We start from the raw sequence: 23,666 nt of genomic DNA, 5'->3' as shown, positions 1-23,666 counted from the left end.
TTAGCTCTTGAGCTTGTGTGCATTTTTTTTTGCAGAAATAAACTGACATTCGTACAATAAAAAATAAAAACAAACCGAATGAACCGTGTTTGTTTTCTCCACAGGTAATCCTGGTGCAGGTAAACCCAGGTGAGGCCTTCACTATTCGACGAGAGGATGGTCAGTTTCAGTGTATCACAGGTAAGAACGCTGTTCTGTTTTCACATGTTTTTTTACTGTGATTGTTTCATAATCCGATCCTAAAAGACTTTTAAAAAAAAAAAATGCATTTTGTATTTGACTCAAATTTACTCTTTAAAGCTCTTAACGTTTCCATCGAGGCACAGCAGAGGTTTTTATCCTTAATAATGAAATGAATTAATACAGCGACATCTATTAAGCAATTTTAGAGTGCACCATGTGCTCAAAAGGCTCATTATTGAGGTTATATTGAAATTCTGGCCCCATCATGTATGTTAATGGAGTGGACAAATTTATGCCAGTTTTTATTGGATTGCACTGAATCGTACAGGTGGTCCTGATGGAGAGGTTGGTGAGCACATGTAAGAGAAATGTGCGTTTTTCTCGTATTACCATAATCTGATTAACAGACCCGGGTTGTAATTTATTACCTTTTTATTTCAGTCAGTCACATTCACCTGGCTTGGCTTTAAAGGGGAAAATGTCAGCCAGGATGCAGTGATGCATCTTTTTAGCGATGATAGGAAGACGGTAGTCGTGTCTCACAGCTCTCAGCCTCATCACTGACATAATTGCGTTTTATGGTCCAAGCCAATAAGGAGAATAGTAAAGCTGGTTATGCAACAACTATTTGAATAAAATTAGCTGTTTTTTTTAGGAGACTATCGCTTTAAAAAAAAAAAAAACAGCGGTTCACTGATTCTCATTGCTTCAAGTGTAGGTTCACATTCTGCTCTCACATATCCATGTTTTGCCGTTAGTGAAATCCCTTCCTCACAGCCCTTCCTTAAAAAAAATATATTCTAAACCCGATATCTGAAGTTAATATGATGCTTCAGCAGTCTGAGATAATTAAATCAACTGGGCGTCTTCCAAGGTTACTTCCAGAGAGTGAGTTTTCTACTTAAAATGGCTCTAAGTTTGGACGGTATCCACTTGATTTGTCAGACTTCATTCTACTTACTCCAAACTTTAGAGGGAAGCTTTACTTAGATCAAGGCTTGTAGACTTTGTGCCCCATTACTTGAATTACAAGTGCTTAAGGAACAGCTCTCTACAAGGCATGACTGCAGGAGGCAAAACCTGTTTCGGTGTTCACAGGGTCACATGACTGCCATTTTTGAGAGTCCATGCTTCTTATTCTTTTAACAAGCACGGTAGCCACACAAAAAAAAAGGAAAAGGAAAATATATCTTCTCGCGTAGACGTTTAGTTTTCTTTTATGCAGCAACTCAGGTGCTGTGTGGATATGAATCCATCCCCCTTTATATTTATTGACGCTTTTATTGCACCGCTTCCCATATTACAGCATGTGTCACTCTTTATTCTTTCTGCGCTGTTGTATCCTCATATAAAAAAAAAAAAAAATCCCCCCTCATTTGTGCATTCTGCGCTTGAGGTTTTAATTTGACAGATGATAAAATGATCAGCACACTGATAATTTATCAAAATGTAGAATAAACGTATAGCGTAATTGCAGTGTTTAGCGGATGGAGAGAGGGCAGAAAGGCGGTGTTTGAGGGAGATGTGTTACACGTTCTTATTTATCCCGGTGGCAGTCGTTTCCCGTTCCACAATTGTCTGTGATTGCGCCGGCTTTGTGACAGCAACAATGGAGTCTGGCTCTAACGTGTTACTGACAGCATGAATGGGAAGACTGCTGGAGTAGTTGTAGGAGGTAGAGTCGTGGGGCCATAATCGTGACCGAGTATGATAAACCGTCGTTGCCTGGGAAAACATTGATCTGAGAATCATTTGCTTTGTTTATGGCTTGGTTTTCGGGACAATCCCGCCCCTGTATTGACATTTCTGTGAGCTCATGAGCTTTTTTTTTTTTTTTTTTTTTTTTTCCTCTCTTAAACCGTGGATGTGATTTAATAAATAAAATAAAATAAGTCAACATAATAAAGGTCCGTGAGTGAATAATGTTTGACACACTTTGGGACCACAGTTGAGACAGAGCGTTGTTGTTGCAGCATGAATTTAATGACCTATGCCTAAGCCGGCATTTACTACAAACCAGTGTCGGAAGACAGTGGTACGTCTGCAGCTTTTGTCTATACCTCGCAGCATATGTGAATAACAATGAGACGATACACCACGGGCATTCGGGTTTAGATAACAAAATGAAAAACAAAAAGGAGTGAGAAAAAGTGATGATGCTCAGCTAGGAAGTCATCATACAGTTTGTTCACAGCGGGGCCTCTTCTCCCTACTCCTGTCTGACTGAGCTCCTACACCAGCCCCCCCATTATGAGCTGAGTAAACCTTCCTAATAGGGAGCAAGCATACATAGTTTTTCCATCAGAGGAGAAACAAGGAGCTGAGAGGTGCCACATAGATCAGTGTGACTGCTACTAACTGGCCTGTCACAGGGTGCACTCATCTCTCTGTGACGTGAATAGAGGGATGACTCACCGCTTGCAGTGCAAGGAAGGAGGAAGAGTGTGTGTTTGTTCCTGCGGGCATGCATGCATGTATGCGTTCTTGGTTGATTGGTTTAGTTTTTTGTTTGTTTACAACGACAGATGATCCTTGTTCACTTTAGTGTCTGTTGTGCATATGCGCGCCTCAATCTTTGACCCCGGTGTGTGCCAGCAGGACGGCGTGACACAGCCGCCCGAGCCAGAACAATCTGGTTTGTGCACATATTTTTCAAGATTTGTTCTGTCCCACATCAATTTTGTGTTTTCAATCATGTATTTTTAGCAGCTGGATGTGCGTAATTGCCACGTGTTAGGCCGTGACAGCTTGCCTAATAGGAGCAGACAATCTTGCAAAATGCAGTTTATAGAAGGCATTTGCCGTTTTCGATATCTGCCTTGGAGGAGGGACCTTTAGCGCGGGAGGCTAATTAGCGTGTCCATTTAGCATCTCTCTGCTCGTGATGCTCCTCGCCACGAGGAGAGCTTTGCGTGCAAGCGGACATGCCCTCGTAGCTTCCGCCCAGACCTCCGGCGCTCTCTGGGTTGGCCTTTTTTTCTATCATCGGCCACTAGATGCCAAATCTGAATGCTGTGTCACTGGCCTCTCCAGCCACCAGATGAGCCGGGTGACTGATGAGGCTAGTCAGCATCAGGACCATCAGGTTGATCAGATTCCTTATCTGACTTAGCCTGCCGGTGATTCACCATCGCTTTGGATGATTCAGTGTCTGGATGATAGCATAAAGCACCATCTACTTCCACTGGGCTTATTGAGCCTGATAGAGATGTGCCTTCTCCATAAAAGTCAAGACAGCTATTCTGGCATCTTGACAAGAAGCTAAAAAGAGACCGTGTGCATATTTTCATGCATACGCCAGGCTCCGTCTGTAGCCACGTTCTCTAGTGTTTGGTTGGTTGCCGCCTCTGCCTACTCATCCCTTATCTCTGATGCCGTAGCTGTGAAACGCCTCATCTCATCCCCGATGGTGCTGCAGGTGTGTTAGTCTTTCTAGTATCAGGGGGAGTCGTGTCCTCTGAGCCTAAAACTGAACAGCCAGGACATGCACTGTTGAACATCTGACGCTTTGAGGTGAAGGAGTACCTATACCGCCAGAGCAGTATAGTTTGCCTCGAGAGAATTTCCTCCTCAATTTCCTTTTAGGAAGCTCTTCAGTAGACATTTTCCATCGTCATTTGTTCAAGATAATTTTGAGTTTTCAGGACTGAGTGAAATCAGCCCAAGCCGTGACGGTGGCTTCAATTGCTTGAGGCTGGTGAGGCTGAGTTATCCTCAAATAATGGACATGACACACATTTTCAAATAGTCTTTATTGGTGTTGTTGGTATTCTTAGCAATGCATTTGCTTAAAATAGGAGTTTTAACAAAATGGAAAAAAAAAACAGAGTTCAAATAAAGCTTACGTTCTCACCTCTGAACAGCAGGCCAATTAAAGCGTGAAGTGGGTGTGAATGTCAGATTGTCAGTGTTGTTGGAAAAATGGGCGCAGTGTGACATCAGACGTTCGTGGGAGCCGGGGGGGGGGGCGGCGTTCCATAGCTACTTGACCTTATGACAAGCACAAAAAAAAATAAATAAAAGGCTTTACTCACATTTAGGATGTGCAACTAACATTATAGTATCGGGATGGATCTTTGTGACAATGGTCCATGAATAATTATGTGATCTGAAAATAGCAAGTACGTTATTAAGATGTATTAAGAGCTGATTTTAAATGAATCCTCAATCTGCAAATAAATGGTCAAATTACTACCTTTCTCCTTTACTCATCTCAGATCTTTACAAACAGCCGTCCTGCACTCGTGCTCTGAAGACGCAGGTATTCCAGCGGTTTGTTAATTATTTTTGACGTCAAATCGCACGGGGCTCGTGTTTAAGATCGAAAACCCACGTGCACCACTGTGCCGAGTCAGGAGGCCCTCCACACCCGCGGCGCCCTCTTCCCGAACCCAAACTCGTCACATATGGTTCTCATAATTGTGCACTGCAAACACCAGACACATTAGCGCTTTATTTTTATGCCCATCACCTCCCCCACCCAACTCCAAGGACATGTACACAAACATGTGCGTGCAGACGGTTCATTCACAGCTTCCGCAGCGAGTACCTCTAAGAGTGACTGAGCTCGTGAGTCATTCTCCCCTTGCTGCAATGATACCAAGGGAGAGGGAGAAAGGGTAAGGATGATAGAAAACGATAAGGGGAGGGGGGGTTTTCAGAAATAACCCTTGGGTTTTTCTTCTAAGTTTAGCCAAGGGTCAGTTCTTGTACCAGATATTGGTTTATTTAATGGTCAATTCAATTTTCTATCAAATAATTTATTTATTTATTTATTTTTTAGTCATGGCCCAGCTCTGATTAAAGCAGCAACAGCAGCACGTGATGTTCTGCATTAAGCGCAAGCATGAAGGTCTCCTCCTCTAAACGTCATCCATACTGGCGGGGGCGGGGGCTGGGGCGGGGGCTGGGGGTGGAGGAGGTGATGCATGAACCACATGGATGCCGTGACATATTAGGAATTCAGACAAAGTTTTAAGAACACCTAAGAAAAATGGCCGTTCTTATTAAATTCTTCTGTTGTTTACCGTACAGCTCCCTCCCTTAGGCTGTGGTTTGCACACAGATCAACACAGAAAGCAGTTTCCTCTCATTCTTCCCTCCTCCTCCTCCTCCTCCTCCTCCTCCTCCTCCTCCTCTTCTGTCTGACTGGATTGGTCGCAGTTGGATGCGAACAGGCATGTTTTTGGAGAAGCAGCCTGGCCGAGGACGAGTGCACACATGCGTGGCTTCTTAATCTGCTAATAGAAAATCATGCTTATTGTTGATTAGGACTGATGGATCCTTCCTGCAAGAAATATGTGCCACGTCACGCACAAACGGGACCATATTCCACAGTTCAATCTCTAAATATTACTTTTCTGGTTTTATTTACGGTTAAGGACTCAGCATCTTTCTGTTGCTTCTTGGCTGTTTGTTATTATCTAGTGCCAGTCTGCTCGTATTCCCTCCCTCTTTCCTCTTTATGTGTCATTGGAGACAATTTATTAGCTCTAATTAATAATCAAGCCCACTCCATCTTTATAGGCACACAGTTCATGGCTCGCATGTGAAGCCGCCGTCTCTCGGCGTCACTATTGCCCCCTCTATTAGTTGTGTGTGCTTTCCTTTCTTTTTTACACCCCTCTCTCTTAACCCAGGCAGCCTCTCTTTCCGGCTTATCTTCTCTGCTTCTTTCTGCTCTCCAAATTAAATCGAGGGTTCATGTGTACACCTGATTAATCCTGACAGTTTGCTTGGATCGTAGCCACCGTTTTTTTTTGTTTTTTTTTAAAAACGTTTGCCAAGTTTCCTCCCTTCTGGACTCAGAAGACCTGTGTGAACTCCCACTTGAGTGCGTTTGTCATGATCTCTAGTCGTTTGGTTCAGAGGAAACAGGTGGGTGCTCAGAAAGGGCCTCATAACCGTAGCACATCTGTGCCCCTGCGTGTATGTGAACATGTGTCTCTGGCCTTCGATAAGACTGTCCCTGGGGTTTTTCTTTCTTTTTTTTTTTTTTCTCCTCTCTGGAGGATGTTTTTCCCGTGGCTGCTTCGTCTAAAAGCCTGGCACTCCACGGCCACGTCAGCACAACCAATGCTCTGGTTGACTCAAGGGGAGGAGGAGGAGGGGGGAGGGGGAGAGGGAGGGAGATGTGGCCTTTTTTTTTTTTTTTTTTATCTGATCTCTGTCAGCACTCGTGCGTCATTTTGATGTAAAAGAGTTCGTCCCCCCACCCTCCCACCACCACCCTCCCCCTCCCATTCTCCGCCTTACCTCTCTTTCTCTTTCCCTCAGTAGTGTAAGAGCCTCTCACCTTGTACGTTTCTCTACAAGTCGCTTTACACAAAGCCTTTCTCCTTCTCTCAACATATAGATGCTAATGTGATTCATCAGATTTCCTGTTAGTCAGCATCAGTGGCGCTAACTAGGATCGCCTTGATCAGTCATTAGCCACAGCCGAGCTTCGCGCAGCGTGAACGCAACATCGTTTGTCTTCAAAAGTGAGTCGAGTTACCGCCGCACTCTTTGAACTCCCCCTCAAATTGTATTGTAATCTGAAATCAATGATGGCTGAGCTCTCCCATGCCCACCGAATTGAGGTTTTTGTCTTCGCACACCTTGTGCTCTCAAGAAGGGGAAATGACTCACTTCCTATTTACCCTTTTGATTTCAGTACGGGAGGCCTACCCGCTGTCCTGCCGTACCCGAGTTTATTAGCAGGTAACAGGTGTGAGGCAGCATCATGAGTCTATATAATTACAGTGTGCGGTGCGGCTGCTGTTGAGCCGTGGTCCTGGTGTGATCACAGCTGGGACAGTTAGATAAGATCTTTATGTGTTATAAGATGCACATTAAAATGTATAATGCCGGACAGCAGATGTGTGTCTGATGAGCACCTGCTATGCAGCGTCTTCTGGAGTTGGGACAACACACAATCATTTTTTTTTAGTTCCGTGCATGGGTGGGGAAAAAAAATATCGATATGGCAATATATCGCAATACTTTTTATTCCGATACAGTATCAATTTTGAATGTCTTGATATGGATTTTAAAGTAAAAAGTCATGTCAAGTGCAATAAATAGGAAATGGATCATTTGGATTAATATTTTTTCATTTGTTATCGTCATCTGACGTTTACAATTTGTATTTTAAGCTGCATCTCTGTGAACTATGAAGAATATTGCAAAATATCGCTATATCATAATATCGCAATAATGTATCGTATCGTGACACAAGTATCGTGATACATATCGTATCGTGAAGTCCTTGCCAATACCCTCCCCTAGTTCACTGTTCACTCTGTGACATTTACAAGGTTACAGCATTTATCACATGATATCAGATCACTTTAAAACACCTGAGTTGCGTCCATCGTGCATTTATTACACATTCTGTAATCGAATCAAATAAAAACAGTTATGTGTAAGATGGAGTCTAAATTGCAGTCGTCGTGTTTTTGCTAATGGCATTGTTTCAAATTTGCAAATTCAGTGTGAAAATGATTAATTGTTCAGCCCAAGGTTGTTGCCTTGCTTCTCTTCATTAAAAGATACTCTACATCCACCGATCAGCCACAACATTAAAACCACTAACGCAAGCAGTGAATAATATCGACCATCGTGTGACAACTCAATGTTCTACTGGGAAACTTTTGAAGATGACATTCATGTGGATGTTATTTAGATGTGTAGCACCCACCTAGACCAGACCTGGCATAACCACCCCATAGCAATGACACACAGCAGGATGCAGCCTAACATAGGCACACAAACAGTTTAGGAACAAAAATGTGAAAAACAGCACAAGGTGTTGACCTGGCTTCCAAATTTCAAAGATCCCAAGATCACCTCCTCTTAACCCATAGGACACAAAGGCCTCTACTAACAACATCCTGTTGCCAGACACCACAGGACACCCTAGAAGACTCAGGTCTATTCTCTGATGAGTCACAGCTGTTGTGGTTTTGATTGTATAGTCTACATACACATCTACATCCATTGCTAACCGATATGTTCATGCTTTGTGTTCTTAAACTCTCCGCTTTTCCTGTTTTTATCCTCACTCATTTAAATATCATTGAATTTATTTCCATTTTCGATAGCAATTCTCAGTTTCACCTAAGCTGGCTTTTGACCTTCAGCCTAAGAGAGACGGAGAGAGAATCATGAATAGTTTTGAGTTAAACAATACAGAGTGACCCAGCTGTGTCTGTCTGAATGGCTGAGGTGTAGTGACGCGCTGATCATCCCTGACGCCATTTGAATCTGCATGAATAAATCATTCTTCAGCAACCCACCGGAACAGTTTTTTTTTTCCTTCTCAGATTTAGAGAGCACACATCAGCATTATTACTCAGTGGGATGCACACTCACTTGCCAGTTCATTGGGTACACTAGCGAAAATGAATGCATTCTAATAGTCCTGCAGTCCTGCGCTAAATTTTGTCTTCTTGAAGGTTGCATTTCTTTAAGCTGAGAGAGCTTTTCATTCACCTGTATTTTTTATTTTGAAGGCTGTGGACACGTTTCTATTATTTTCATAACCCCAATGTAGTGAGCAGGTTAAATAATAGAAACAGGGAGTTGAATTACCACATTCCTTAAGCTGTTTTAACACAAACTGAACTTTATAACACATGATGGGGGACCTAGTGCACAACTGTTACATTACCATCGTGTACCTAATGAACTGGCAAGTGAGTATATGATATGATAAACGTTATTCTGAGTAAAGAAACATTTATTAACCCTCCGGTACATCCACATAGGCCTGAGCAGAGTAATCCCCTTGATTCCTAATTTGTTCTTGATGAAAACTCACATTATAAAGACTGTAATCGGCTAATATTTTCCTCATTAAGTTTATAGGCCATTATGTCACCCACCAGCAACCCATCCGCTATTAATCAGAATATTAGTTTTTACGAGCGGGCCAGCCGGACCGTGGCCGCCAATATAACTGCAGCCCGTGCATCACTCGCGTGTTGCATCTCTGCTTTAATCACAGGACTAACTCGCTAAATTGCCTCCCAAACACGACCTGCCTCGGTATTGAGCTGTCGAGTGCAGCAGTGAACTCTGGACCCGAGCCGTTCTGTGTCGAGGTGTACGCTCGGAGTTTAGTTGATTACGCGCAGTCGAAGCTACTGCAGGGGCTAACATAACAGACTTGGAATAAATCCTGCCTGCCGGAGAGTGTTTGTTGTTGAGGTTGGAGGGTGGTGTTTCAAGAGTTATGTATTTCTAACATTTAGACTACCCCGTATATATATATATATAAACTGTTTCCTCTTTAAAACTAAGAGCTGGAAGCTTTATATTGTGGCCTGAGGGGTGGTGCTAGGTGTGAGTGTGTGAGGTTTCGATCTATCATTACACCGGCCAGTGTAGTGTAGTGTGTGTAGTCATAGACGCACTATGGCGGCTCACTTATAGGTGCTTTTTCTCCTCGCACCACTTTTGACAAAATGAAGAGAAACGCTTCCTCGAGCGGTCCCCAAAGAGGTCAGTGTTGTGAATCCTTTTTCCTCTCCTGCATGTTGCTGTCTTAGGACGGTAAGAAAGAAGAGAAATGTGCAAACTTGGCTCACAGGTCGCTCTCCCTTCGTTTTCTCTCCCTCGCCGGGGCTTTCTGCTGAGCTGTCACTTCTCTGAGCTGAGCTAAGCCGTTGAACTGGCCTCTACAATAGAGCAGGAAACTTTGTTGTTTCTCAGCACTTTTGTAAAGAGGGCTTCTTGAATTTTGCCACTATTTACAATAGTGCATTTCTGTCTTTTCTCACCCGTGTATATTGAATATGAAATAGCCACTGGTTTAGAAGAGTTTGGCTTTGGTTAAATTATGCCATAAAGTTGCCGAGTGTCAGTTTTACTTTCGCATTAATGAAAGAATACACACTGAAGCCTGAACATGATATTATAAGGAGAGAACTCGACGCAGCCACATTGATCTGGTTTAAAATTCTGTTTAAATTGACGATTCTGGGTCAGTTGTAGCTGCATTCATCAACTACAATGTGATATTTTGACGTGTTCTATATCTACTACCGCTCTGGTTTGTGATTCTGCTTCGCCATTGGGCTCAGGCCAAAGCTTGAATAAAAATCTGCGTGTAAAGCTCTAATAACCCTTACGTTTTTACTGCAGATGAAATGGGTGCTTTTTCCCGAGAGGAAAGTGTTTGATCTTGTTGCTTTCTCTGCACAGGTCCTGCTCAGGTTCCCATGATGTCTCCAAATGGTTCAGTGCCTCCAATCTATGTGCCTCCTGGATACGTTTCACAGGTATTTATTCTGTGCTATTTCCAGTCCAGGGTTTCTGATTGTCATCTTATCGAACTCGCAGCAGCTCTGATAACTGCTTCGCCGCGCTCTCTCTCTCTCTCTCTATCCGTTTCCTCTCAGATCATAGAAGAGAACGGAGTACGGCGGGTTCTGGTTTTACCTCAGCAACCAGAGTACCACCCAGGGGGCCACTCCCCTCTCCACCATCCTCCACCTCCACCCCATGCCCACCTGCCTGCCTTTATCCCACACCCTGCCATGATGGCCCCTCCGCCTCACCTGTATACAAGCATGGCGGGCGGCGTGGGCGACATGGGTTCTCAGTACATCTCTCAGTACCATCCAGCTCATATCTACTCGGAGCAGGGTGAGTTGGAGCCGGCAGCCTTTATTGTTTTACTGGAACCTTATTTATTTGTCCACGGCACTTTATTTACACGCCCCGGTTACACAATCCAAGTCTGAGTCAAACTGTTTAGTCTTTGAGTTTGTTAATCTTAGAGGGAGTTACCTCAGCACACTGCACTGTGTATTTGTGTGTCCTTCTCAAAATAACCTGTTAGTTTGACTTTCTCCAACCTGCCTCTGTGGCAAAACCCACAAATGTTGCCTTTTTTTGTCCTCATCCAGTCTCTGCAGATACTCACTCCCAACACGGACGCCCGCTGTTTGTTCACCGAGACGACAGAAGTAGCAAAACGCACGAGCGTCTGCAGAAGAAGCTGAAGGAGCGTCAGAGCGGCGGCAGCGGAGGAGGTGGAGGTGGAGGAGGAGGAGGAGGAGGTGGAGGAGGTGGTGGTGGAGGAGGAGGAGGAGGAGGGCAAGCGAAGGACAGCCCTCCTTCGTCACCGCAGAAGACCTGCAACAGCCCCCAAACGGTGGACATTCATAACGGCGTCGGAGGGAAAGGGTTGGAGGCGGAGCAGCTCAGGCACGGCCCCGACAAGCAGACGGGAAAGGGGAAAAACGGAGAGTCGGGAGGTAAGGAGGTTAAAGGTCAGGGGTTTGTTAAGGTCGGGACAATTAATAACGGATTTTTAATCTGCCCCGTGGTGACACCAATTAATTAATGTCAGTTTTAAAGGTGGAGGGAAAAAATATTTCAGCGTGAGACCTGATGAAGGGTGGTTTTTAGATGCTCTCACATATCGTTCGGCTAAAGCAAGTTATACAATCCTTGTTATGACTAAATCATAATCACACATAATCGGACACAATGCATGTTGGAAGCGAAGCTGTAGCACATTTACATATTTGTCTCATGTCTTTTTCTCTACTTCATGAAGCCTGTGGTGTTTTCTATCTGTAATTACCCGTTTCTTTTTTGCTCTCCTCAGAGCTGGACAAAGAGGCTAAGGCTCTGCAGGCGCTGTTGAGTACCATCAGCAAACCAGTGGTTGGTGTCTTATTGTTTTTCTTCTTTATCCAATTAATATAGTATAAAACGCATGGTTTTGTTTTGTTTTCCAACACTGTGTGCATAAAAAGTTGTAATGATGCTATCGCGTTGCCTCATTAAGCATTCGATTAACGTCCATGATGTGTTCTTGCTAATGGACTCAGACCTGCTGACTAGCGTCCATGTGGGGAGTCCTATTCCCACATGTGCCACTAAACATTCGTGCTAGCAGTAAACAAAAGGTTTGGGTTTTTTAAGGCAGGGATGACGATTTTTGACTAAATAATCTCTTTTCTCTCACGGCTTCCTGGTGCACTGCGTTATGGCCCATAGAAGGAGATTTATTTTGCAAGGAATTACTCAGACAGAAACACACATGCAAAAAGTAATATTAGATTTGTCATACACCGTCTCCAAGGCCTGACCTCCTTATAAATGTAGCAAAAATAAGTCTGTGATATAGATAAAGTTAAGGTAATACAGGGAAACTGTGAAGTGAAGTACACTCCCCCCCCCATCGTTGCTGTCACATTGATTTGTGAAGGGGCTGAGAATGGAAAACTGTGGAAAGTATGGTGGGCCCCCAAGACTGGGGGGGCGGGAGGACGTACAGACTTGACCTGATTGAGCTCTTCCACATATGAATCCCCTCCTGCAGCGTAGCTCCAGCTATTTTTAAACCTGGCCCAAACAGAATGAAAAATCTCAGTGGTTTGCTCAGCACATCTCTGCCAAATGCTGAAAAAGTTTTCCCCCAGTGCACCATCAGCTTTCATATTTTGGATTCCTCCAGCAAGCAGTGTGACAGAGTTAGTAAGAAGTAAGCACAAGCAAAAATTGCTTTTTGGGGACTTGGAGAGTTTTGGAGTATCGCAAAGATTTATTATTAATGTGGGAAACTTATCGTACGATAGGTGTCGGACATCCAGGCCAGACGAGCAGTAGTGAGCTGGAGTGCGCCCGCCAGGCCAGAGAGTGAGAATGGCAGCGCGGAGGATGACTGCAGCCCCCCGGAGGCCCTCAGTTTTGAAGTCTCCGTCTCGATTGGCGGCAAAGATGAAAAGTACCAGAGCATGTACTGGTGAGCGCGAGCAGCAGGATGAGATGATGAGGCTGTTAAGAGAATTTCCATCGACGGTTATCTGACAACTCTTTTTGTTTCCCTTTGATGCAGCGGAGAAGAACTAAGTGCTACTTTAGACCTTCGACCAGCAACAGACTATCATGTCAGGTTGGTATAACCGTCCACCCGCTTTGATTTTTTTAACCACACTGTCAATTCTCAGAGGAGCGTTGTGTAAACACCTTGTTTTTTTCCCCCCGCAGGGTCCATGCGATGTGTAACTGTTTACAGGGAAGCCCATCAGAGGCAGTGAGCTTCACCACTTTAAGCTGTGAGCCGGACCCTCCCAATCCCCCCAGGAAGGCCAGCGGGACCAAGAACACACTTGTACTCCAGTGGAAGGTAGTTCACAAGTTGTGTGATTGATGGATTCGAGATTTAAAGCAGGTTTCTGTGTGACAGAGCCAGGATTTATTAAAATGAGACTCACAACTGGGCTGTTTATGCTCTTGAAGTAGGAGAATAGGGCTGATAACTGAAAGGTCACCCAGTTAAAAACCCCTGTACTCTGCAGGTTGAGCAAAAAGCGTGCACCACCAGCAGTGCATCCATCTTAGTTGTTGTTACAAGATAGATTCTCTGTGATTGACAGCATTAACAAAAAACGTATAGTACCAGGTCCAAATAAAGGGACTAAAAATATTTCCTGCAATAACTTCGGTCTCTGAAAACATAGCTGGACGCTGGTGCATCTATTAGTATTTGTATTTTATATATTTACCTGCCTCAGCTATAAATAACTGTGTGTGGTTCATCTACAGGCTCCATGTGACAACGGCTCCAAAATTCAGAACTATATTCTTCAGTGGGATGAGGTAATTTTTTTTTAATTGTTTTTTTATATTAATCATAGAACTAGAGTGATGTTTTTTGAACATGAGTTTTATAGCTGCTTGTTCATAAACACTTCTCTTTAGGGGAAGGGCACTGGCGTATATGAGCAGTGCTACTACGGATCTCAGAAGCAGTACCGAGTGACCAAACTTTCTCCAGCTTCCAGATACTCCTTCCGCCTCGCAGCCAAAAACGACATGGGCTTAAGGTAGGCGTCACTAAGATTACTTCCTGGATGGCGCCGTCTCTGTTGTCCTTATTTATGTCACTGTTTCTCCCATTCACCGTCCACCGTCTGTTTGTGCATGTGAGTGTCTCACTCTTGCCTCTCCTGTCTCTTTCTCCCATTCTCTTCCATCCTCTGTCTCTCTCTCTTTCTTTCTTTCTTTCTTTCTCTGCCCTCCCCAGCGAGTTCAGTGAAGTGGTGGACCTGTTCACCTCATGCAGTGTGCCATTGCCGCCCTTCCCTCCAGAGCTGGAGAAGGCAGGTGTGACCTGGCTGTGTCTGAAGTGGCAGAGGCCCTCTAGCTCTCCAAAGGAGGATGACATCTACTATGTTTTGGAGATGGAGGAGGAAGGCTCGGTATGTCTGTCACATAAACGAGACCCCAACATCTCCAACTAATGCTTTTTATGTCAAACATTCTACGTATTCTACCTTCTATGTAAGCTGTACATAGCTTTCTGGTTGAGCTTTTTGTAGCTATTTAGTGTATTTCGGAATTCAGTTATTTATTTCAACCCAGCCACAAGGCAGAACTTTTTTACCCGTCTGTGTCATCTCAACAGGTACCTGTCAGAGAGCACAAAAAAATAGAGTTCCCTTATCCCCCGCCGCTATTTCTCCTGCAGACCACTTTGTTTTCTGTGCTACGGTGCTTTTCTTGTAAGCCATTGCTCACCGGGTTGTTTTCCTTCTCCCTTTGTCATTTGTCTTCATCCCAGGGATATGGCTTCAAGCCGAGCTACGACGGCGAGGAACTCTCCTGCACCGTGAAGAACCTCCACAGGAGCACGAAGTACAAGTTTAGGGTGAGGAAACGGCGCGATGTATGCGGTCAGAAACCGGCGGTCCGCAAGTTTTAATTTAGGCCGTGTGTGTGTGTGTGTGTGTGTGTGTGTGTGTGTGTGCGTGCACGGATGGGGCATGCTTCAGGGAGCGAAAGAGGGGAGGGCTGCCGAGTCCCGCGTTAGCTCTATGACTCATCCGTTTAAAGGATTCTGCCAGCAGAGCGGTGGGCAACTGACAGCATCAGCAGGAGGACTCCACTGTTGATCACAAGCAGGGCCTCCGTGAGGAGCTAGCGTTTGAGCCGTGGTGGCCTTTCTGGCTGGCTGTAATGGGGCAGATTATAGGGCCAGATGTCTTCATGTCACTGTGCCCCCCCCCCTCACCCTCTCATTCTCTTCTGAATCGTTGCTCTTCTGCTGCCTGTTTACTAAACAGCTCTAGTGAGCGTTCTTCACCTGTTACTGACCATTACGAGGACATTTGATGAGAAGCGCAGGGTTTGAAGGCATATTTATTAGATCAGCTGCAAGGCATCACTGTATGAGGCCATATTCCTGTCAAGCCTTGGTCTGTCCAAGTCAGAATATAAGAATATGTGTCTTGTAACACATTGATGGGATTTCATTTTGAGCTGATATAAGCTGCATGCAACTGGATCATCCTACAACCAATCAGAATCAATTTGTATTAAATAAAGGAAGTAGTAGATCAGTTCTTGTGAACTTATTACCCCCTGGTTCTGTTCAAAGTAAAACCTCACTAAGTACGGTCTAAATGCCCAGATGTGTTCTTTCCTGCCCTATTTTTTATCAAGGATGCATCAGGATGCGAGCACAGGTATCCCATAATGCATCAGTACACTGCTCTTTCAAAGTCTGTACTTCAAGGTTCAACTCATCAAGTCAGAAGTTTGCATGTTTAGTCTTGATAGAAGCCTCAGAATAAGTTCTGTCCACCTTTATGTCCGTTACCAAATAACTGCCGGTCAACAGTTTCATTGGGACAGACAACAGAGCCACTTCAGACCAACTTCCATACACAAAAAATAAATAAATAAATAAAATGTAGGCGGGGAAGTTGGAGCTGGCTTCCAGGCCACAATCACTCACTTTCTTCCCACCTCCATCTGTCGGACAGATTTATTAACTATATTTGTACTTCATCTTCTTAAACAAATATCAACAGGCTTTGAGATGCTAATGTGCAGTCATTGCTTGTTAAAGATTCTCAAATGAGAATTTATTGCCATTATCTCTTTTAGGGAGCGAAAGAGCGGGAGGGCTTTATGCTCTTCTATTAGAAAAATGAAATAACATATTTTCAGCCATTTATTTGAAGATTCACGTCTTCAGTGGGACCCAGTTGGTTTGAGCTGCTTCAGAAAGGGTAGGAAAGTCATAAAGCAGTGAGCGATGGCGAATGGTTAAAGTTATGTTACGGTTCTGTTTTACAACCTATTTGCTTAAAATAAAAAGCTGCATCTGCAGATTCTCAGCTATCAGCTTTAAGCTGGAGGCTGAATCCCAGGTATTTGATGTGATTCTTTTGTTAATATCTGTGATTTTCCTGCAGTGAGTTACACCAACAGGTGCTTTTTTTTTTTTTTTAATCTTCCTGGTGTTTTAAGAACATTAAGTCATCGTAATGTGCAGACTGCTCGTATCATTTCTATCGCCAGCGCTCGAGGGCATTGGAAATTATATAAGAACAAGCATTCCTAAACATGAGGGAAAAGTATTGTATCGCCCCAAGCAAACGACCACATGCCTAAATTATACAAATCTTCATTAGTCAATCTCCAGACACCCTCCCTCCCTTATTTCCAATTATCCAGCTGCACAGTGTGAGGGGAGGCTGGCTGCTGTGTCAGTTTGTCTTGGTACAGTATGTGGGTGAGCTCTCCTCAGCAGGTTCATGGGGATTTCTATATTATGGCAGATGCGGCACAGTGACACGCGAATGACACTATAAAGCTCATTGTCTCATTTTGTAATTGTGTTGCTGCTTTTGTTGAAATGTTCCCGCAGATTTAAGGAGCAGAGTCTTTTTTTTTTTTTTTTTTTTTGATAATTTCTCCGGAGCCATTTTAGTCGTTGCTTGTTATCAGGAAACATAATGACCTTTATCCACTCCCGAGGTGTTATATAACTACCTCACTGGCTGTGTTCGCGGTCTTCCTTCAGGTGGCGGCATACAACTCGGAGGGGAAGAGCAATCCCAGCCAGGTGGTGGAATTCATCACAAACCCAGATAGACCCAGCTGTCCCAGCAGGCCCGTCATCAGAGGGAGAGTCCTGCCCAACAGCTTCAAGATGGTCTGGGGTGAGCCTTCCTGCTGGTTCCTCTTATTAAAACGTTTGTGTCCTACCTGCAGTGGAAAAGCCGCAGCGAGTCTAGTTTATAGTTTTCCCATTGAGCCCTCGCCTCCTCATACATGAGACGGATGACATCCCAATACATCTGTGCAGTAGATGATTGACACCTCTGTCTTCTGCTCAGACATCAACATGAATCCTTCACACACCTCACCGGACAAACACATCGCTCACTGCTATACCTGCTCTCTGCTTCCAGTTTTTAAACAAAGGCAAATGAACACGTCTGCAGTTGTGGAAGAGTTTTAAAATACTCATTATCCAGTCACGCTTTATCTGCATCTGCATTTTCCTACCCAAACGTATCGTTTGTCGCTCGGTGGGATCCACTTACAATGATTTTGTGTTTCTTACAATCTAGAGCCGCCTAAAGACAACGGTGGAGCAGAAGTCACCAAGTATGTGGTGGAGCTCTCCGAGGGCTTAAGTGGTGAGTTACACATGGATGAAAATGACGTTTTGGACATTGAAGGTTTTGTTGAAATAAAAATGGTGATAATTGAATAATCTTTCTGTATTCAGGCTTAGCCTGGGGGCTGGTGTATTCGGGCCCGGCTTTGGAACATGTGTGCGACGGTTTGAAGCCCGGCTGCTCCTACCAGACGAGAGTTTACTGCATGAGCGAGGGGGGGCAGAGCCCGGTGAGTCATTTAGCGTCGGTAGAGACACAGTTGCTCCTGCAGCATTGTGTTTAGTTAAAACGAAAAAGGTTGATGTTAAATCTGATTTCAGAGAGAATTTTTTATTCATTAATATTAATACACAAATAGCAGGATTACCTACGAGTTAAAATTTGCCAGACTCACCTCAGTTACATCCAGACATTATCTCTGCATTGGCTTCTGCGATCCACACGACAGCGTTGCTATATAAAACCTTACACTTGTTCCCTATTGGCTGTTTTTATATCACTGATTCATTTCTCGGATGTTACTAAAACCATAATTGCAAGCAGTGTTGATCTGATTAATTTTTACACGAATAATTCAAGATAGGCGTTCTATGTATGGTGAGTTTTTAATAGGAAATTGTCATTCAGTCCATCTCCTGTGTTGAGATTAGAACTATGCTTCCTGGTGTGTAAGTACAAGACAAAGCCTGCTAATCGATTAACCCTCCCTGCATGTGTCAGAGGATGTTTTTCTTAATTAGTTCGGTTCACAGACGCTCTTCATTAATTTCTTCCTCGGCTGTTTGTGCATGCGTTCATTCGCAATGAGGCTTGTAAGGAAACATGAGTCACGACGGCGAGTTCCTGCTTTTTTCTGTGCCGCACAATGTGACATAACGCTCACATGTTTTTTTCTTTTGTCTATTTGTCTATTTTTGATTTTTTTTTTTTTTTTTTTGCAAGGCAATCGGTCCAACTCTATGCATGGAACATGGCATAATTCTCCGTATGCTTGTGTACCTTTTTAAAAAAAACAAAAAAAAAGTGCATTTCCCATTTCGCCTCCTCTCTGATCTGTTGTTTCCTGAATCAGTCTGATAAGCTGGGAAAATGACAATCTGTATCCAGTGTGTTCTGCGAGAGAGTGGATGAGGAGGGAGGGTGCGAGGGAGATTGTCAATTTGTTCTTTTTCTCCGGGTCTTAATTGGTGTGTTGTTTTTCCCTTGCAAGCTGTCAGAGACCCTGCAGGTCCAGACTCCCGCAGTGCCCCCAGGGCCCTGCCAGCCCCCCCGGCTGGTGGGCAAGCCCAAAGCCAGGGAGGTGCAACTGCGCTGGGGTGAGTCATTCCTCTCCTACTTAGATCTGTGTGGGATGTGTCTTCTGTTGAATGCATTTATTTATTCACCAAACTACCTGAGAGCATTGGGCATCGTTCAAACCGTTCGTATCGTTTTGCTCTTTGTACACTTTGTTGCTATATTGATTTCTAACACTGGTTTGCATGAAAAAAAAAATTGCAGGTCCCCCTCAAGTGGACGGAGGAAGTCCTGTGTCCTGCTACAGTGTAGAAGTGAGTGGGCCGCAGTCCGAGGAGAGCAGGGAGGTTTACCAGGGTCCAGATCTGGACTGCTCTGTGGCAGGGTTACTGCCGGGCAAAACCTACAGCTTCCGACTCAAAGCGGCAAACAAAGCTGGGGTGAGAACGACTGTTTAAACAAATCAAATAAAACGGTTAAGCTGTCAAACTTTCCCCGCTTGATGTAAAAGACATTTACGGTTTGTTTTTCTTCTTATGCGCGTATAGTTCGGGCCCCTTTCGGAGCGCTGCGAGCTTACAACTGGCCCCGGGGCCCCCGAGCAGTGCAAAGTCCCTTCCACCACATGCAAATCCCCCAGCTGTGTTGTTATTAGCTGGGAGGTAAGACGGACTTTCTTTTCCATCTCCTCACAGATGTGCACGCACATGAGTACCCACACTTATCGTTATAGAATATTTTGGAATGTGTGCACAAATAGAGCTTTTCGTCCTCCAGGCTCCTCCTTGCAACGGGGCTCCAGTGACGGAGTTTCGCCTGGAGTGGGGAGCAGCCGAGGGCACCATGCAGGTGTGTTACAGCGGACCAGGACTCAGCCATGAAATGAAGGGGCTGCTGCCTGCGACCAACTACTTCTGCCGGGTGCAGGTGAGCATCAGAAAAGCGTTGATTTATTACTTTTTATCATCATATCGTCTGTGCTCACCTGCGCTAAAGACAATTTAAAGTTATAGCTAAATCAATTCTGTGAAGACTTTGCGATATTATGTCAAATTTAGCAGCGAAAATCACTGAAACTTCTTCTTTGTGGGTCTATGAGAATCAATAAATAAGTAAGCAAAGTATCTGAAGCCAATTCTTTGAGAGAGCAGCTTCGTCATGGAAGTTGTAGAAAGTGTAATAGAAGATGCTTGAAGAAACACTTGTTAGGGTTTAAGTGTGCACTAGTAGTGTTTACATCAGAACTCCACCTTGTGGTCAAATGCGGACATTACACTCGTGTCCTTCCATGTCACAAGCAAGCGTTGACGCTGTGTTGCAGGCTGTGAACGTGGCTGGCGTGGGACCCTTCAGCGAGGCGGTGCTGTGCCTGACGCCCTGCTCCGTGCCCGCAGCCGTCAGCAACATCTACGTGCTGAAGGAGTCCGAGCTGCTCAGGTACGAGACTCCGGTCGATGACGAAGACGAGGAGGATGACGAGGAGGAGGACGGCGTTTCCAGGCGGCCGCCGCCGCCGCTCTACTCTCCGTCCACTTGCCTGGGCATCTGCTGGGACCCTCCGTGCGATCACGGCTCCGAGATCACCTCCTACCTGATCGACCTCGGAGAGCGACAGCCCGTCGTTGTCGGTCCCGTCACCAAACACGTCATCCAGCATCTGCAGCCTGACACCAGCTACAGGTCGGCGCTTCCTCGCTTTGATCTCGGAGGCTTCCGCCGCACTACTTTGAACTTTTCACATGCCAACAACAGCTAACAGTTCGAGCACGTGTTAGATCTCGTCGCTTACAAGTCTTGTAATGTGATACAAATCAATTAGACACACCACACTCGTATATTAACTCAGTCTGTGGTACTTTGTACCAAAGGATCCCAAAGGGAGCAAATATAATTAGTTACACTTGTAAATTCAGAGCATTGTGCACAGAGCTGGCAGACTCGAGAGCAGGCTGGTCTGTATTTATTTGTGATTCAGGATCATAAAACCGGTGTATTGTAAGGGGAAAGTTGGATTGCTCAGAGTTTAAGTGTCACGCTGCTCTAATTATATGTTGTTCATTTTAATTCATCACAGCGCTGTGGTAGCTACATTGTGCCGTCTGGAACCTTTGCTCGTTGGAGTTTTAGAGAAGATGCGGCGTAACATCAACATGCCCGACTGACTAAACATAAACCTCCGCAGATGATATGAAAAAACTGTTGAAGCCTCCTTCACAGTCCCTGCAGTGTTTTCTGCCGAGTTAAACTCAGTCTTTGCAGCCCTCTGATGTTCACATCTCGACTCTCTCTCCCTCAGGATCCGAATCCAAGCCCTGAATAGCCTGGGAGCAGGCCCCTTTAGTCACACCTTTAAGCTGAAGACGAAGCCCCTGCCCCCGCAGCCTCCCCGCCTGGAGTGCACCGCCTTCACCCACCAGACCCTCAGGCTCAAGTGGGGCGACGGCCCAGCCAAATCCGCCACCTCAGACGCCCTCCAGTATCAGCTGCAGATGGAGGACAAGAGCGGCAGGTTGGTGGCCCATTAGTCGGGCGACGGGAAGTGACCTGGCAAGAGATAAACCGATAAGAGGGGGGACTGGAGTTTGAGAAAAAACCTTCACATAACTGAATTCAGGAGGGCCGAGTACAGAGAAAGTAATACGCCAGACATAGGAGGAGACAGGAGCCGATGGTCTGCTTTATGCCTCTCTGTATTTCCAGACAAGAGGAGTCGCTCGTCTCGTTTGCTTTTTGTCATATTTACCGTTGGCTCATTAGATCCGTTCTCTCTCTTTTTTTCCATGTTCCTGTCATTGCAGGTTTATATCCTTGTATAAAGGACCATGCCACACACACAAAGTCCAGAGGCTTAATGAGTCTACCTCTTACACGTTCCGCATCCAGGCCTTTAATGAGGCGGGCGAAGGGCCCTTCTCCAATGTTTACACATTCACCACCCCGCGCTCCCCTCCAGCCCCCGTGAAAGGTACCGTTTCCACTTTTCTTCACATTTGTCTTCTTTCTCATTTTTTTTTTTTTGTCCTTCTCGTGCATAACACTTCCTCTTATCTTAACACACACTCACTCCTGACAGTCTGTACACTCAGCTTTTAACATCAGTTAACCCAAAGCTTGACTTGAATTTGAGTAAGAGCCGGCAGCCGCGGACTCGCTTGTCGGCTGTCATCGTGTGTCGGGGTTGCTTGGGCTTCTGCGGTCTGGTCTCCTCCGGCCTCCGCGGAGCATCTTTTTGATCCTACGCGCTCGAGTCAGTAATGAGGACATAGTCTTTCTTCTCAGCTCCTTTGAAACAGGCAGTCATGTGCCAGATAGTCTGTGTTTTTACTCAGCACGGTTTTTCTCCCCCGCGCGCTGAAGTGGACTCTTGAATAAGTTCGAGTTTGTCTGCAGCCTAATATCATAACGCCACAAAGGGCCGAGACCCTCTCTGGCTCCGTATTTGTCATGATTACCAGGGCACTTTGTCAGATCAGTAACACCATCGTTTTTATTGTTTTTTGCTTCAAGTGCCACCTACCTAAAGAAGAGCGTGACTCATAGTCACGGTTCATGTGTAGTTGTCCAGAATTCACTCTTATTCCATCAAGTGATATTAAAGCAAGTACTTCTTTATTGAAATGCTCCAGTGAGTCAACATTTAATCACCTCACATATGAGAGACATTTATTTTACCTTTTCCATTTTCAACCAAGCAGTTGACAACAATAAAATCTAAATATTTCGTAACCATGAAGTTGCCTTTCACACATTTTCAGTGATAGCGATGATGGACACTCTTTAGAAGAAAGCTAAAATAAAAAGATTTTTATTTTTTTATTTTTTTTAGGAAAGGCTGCCACAATTGATTGATCTCTCTAATGCTTTTTTTTTTTTATAATAACATACTTTAAAATGAAATCTGTGAGTGAAACAACCATTTCAATCTTTTACCTAATGATACTATTCATCACAGAAGATTAATTCAGTGCAGACCTTATTAGGAGGAGTTGTTGGTTTACTAACTCCGATTGAAAATGCAGCTGTGTTATTTATATGCAAAAAAAAAAAAAAGGTCGCTTATACCTCCTGAACAAGAGCGTAATGTTAATGGAAAATCTGCGCTGTTTACTTTTATTGGTCTAAATGTGCTTACTGGAGTGGCACAGAATGTTAAACCTAATAGCCAGAGAACCGCGAGAGACGGATCTCTGTCTTTTAGCTTTGATTGAGTTGAATCACAGAAGAATTACACTTTGAGAAGAGGTCAGTGCAGCTGCTGCAGACGCGAATGACCCGGAGCGGCAGAAAACCGAGGAAGATAAGGCTTCAGGGAAAACTATGAAAACAAAGACATCACACATCCTCCCCAACCTTGCCTCTCGCCATCCTCTCTTATCATACCTGACCTGCCTGAAGCCGATTAACAGAACAAAGAGCCCCCCCTCCTCCCTGTGCAAATGAGAAACCGTCCTGATGCAGTGTGAATCTGCTCCACCGATCTGGAGCTGTGTGAAAGTAATAAGAGAAACATCAGAGTAAATATGACCTTCACACTTGCAAATGCACTGAAACCATACGGGCGTGTAGCGTCTGCTGTAGAGTCTGTAGAGATTAAATGCATGTGTAAAAATTTAAATATAGCCTCTTCCCCACCTATTAACAGAAATAAACCACTCAACACATCAAGAATTGTTCAACTGACATGCTGAGTCACAGTGAAATAAATGAAACTTAAAAATTCCTACACACATCCTTAAAGAGTAATGAATACATAAAGTAAATAATCTTACTGTGAAAATCCAAATTAAATCAATGCAGTAAAAAACAAAAAGTCACATAATCACGCAA

At 44.5% G+C, this 23,666-nt stretch overlaps 1 protein-coding gene across 5 annotated transcripts in view; it reads left to right on the top strand.

The window, feature by feature from the left end:
- fndc3a (fibronectin type III domain containing 3A) overlaps positions 1-23,666 on the top strand; it is a 44,746-nt gene that overhangs the window by 15,122 nt on the left and 5,958 nt on the right. For all 5 annotated transcript variants that reach the window (XM_047593699.1, XM_047593698.1, XM_047593697.1 and 2 more), the window contains 22 exons: positions 105-180; positions 10,372-10,448; positions 10,569-10,815; positions 11,079-11,429; positions 11,786-11,844; positions 12,762-12,928; positions 13,022-13,078; positions 13,174-13,312; positions 13,732-13,785; positions 13,888-14,012; positions 14,213-14,387; positions 14,750-14,836; positions 17,000-17,138; positions 17,553-17,621; positions 17,714-17,832; positions 18,814-18,919; positions 19,104-19,279; positions 19,388-19,501; positions 19,617-19,766; positions 20,161-20,519; positions 21,136-21,348; positions 21,638-21,804. In XM_047593699.1, coding sequence (XP_047449655.1) covers positions 105-180; positions 10,372-10,448; positions 10,569-10,815; positions 11,079-11,429; positions 11,786-11,844; positions 12,762-12,928; positions 13,022-13,078; positions 13,174-13,312; positions 13,732-13,785; positions 13,888-14,012; positions 14,213-14,387; positions 14,750-14,836; positions 17,000-17,138; positions 17,553-17,621; positions 17,714-17,832; positions 18,814-18,919; positions 19,104-19,279; positions 19,388-19,501; positions 19,617-19,766; positions 20,161-20,519; positions 21,136-21,348; positions 21,638-21,804 — 3,226 coding nt within the window. The remainder of the gene's footprint in view (positions 1-104; positions 181-10,371; positions 10,449-10,568; positions 10,816-11,078; positions 11,430-11,785; positions 11,845-12,761; positions 12,929-13,021; positions 13,079-13,173; positions 13,313-13,731; positions 13,786-13,887; positions 14,013-14,212; positions 14,388-14,749; positions 14,837-16,999; positions 17,139-17,552; positions 17,622-17,713; positions 17,833-18,813; positions 18,920-19,103; positions 19,280-19,387; positions 19,502-19,616; positions 19,767-20,160; positions 20,520-21,135; positions 21,349-21,637; positions 21,805-23,666) is intronic.

Source organism: Mugil cephalus, chromosome 9 (assembly GCF_022458985.1).
Source record: "Mugil cephalus isolate CIBA_MC_2020 chromosome 9, CIBA_Mcephalus_1.1, whole genome shotgun sequence".
NCBI classification, from domain to species: domain Eukaryota; kingdom Metazoa; phylum Chordata; class Actinopteri; order Mugiliformes; family Mugilidae; genus Mugil; species Mugil cephalus.
This window is presented reverse-complemented; position numbering and strand designations above follow the sequence as displayed.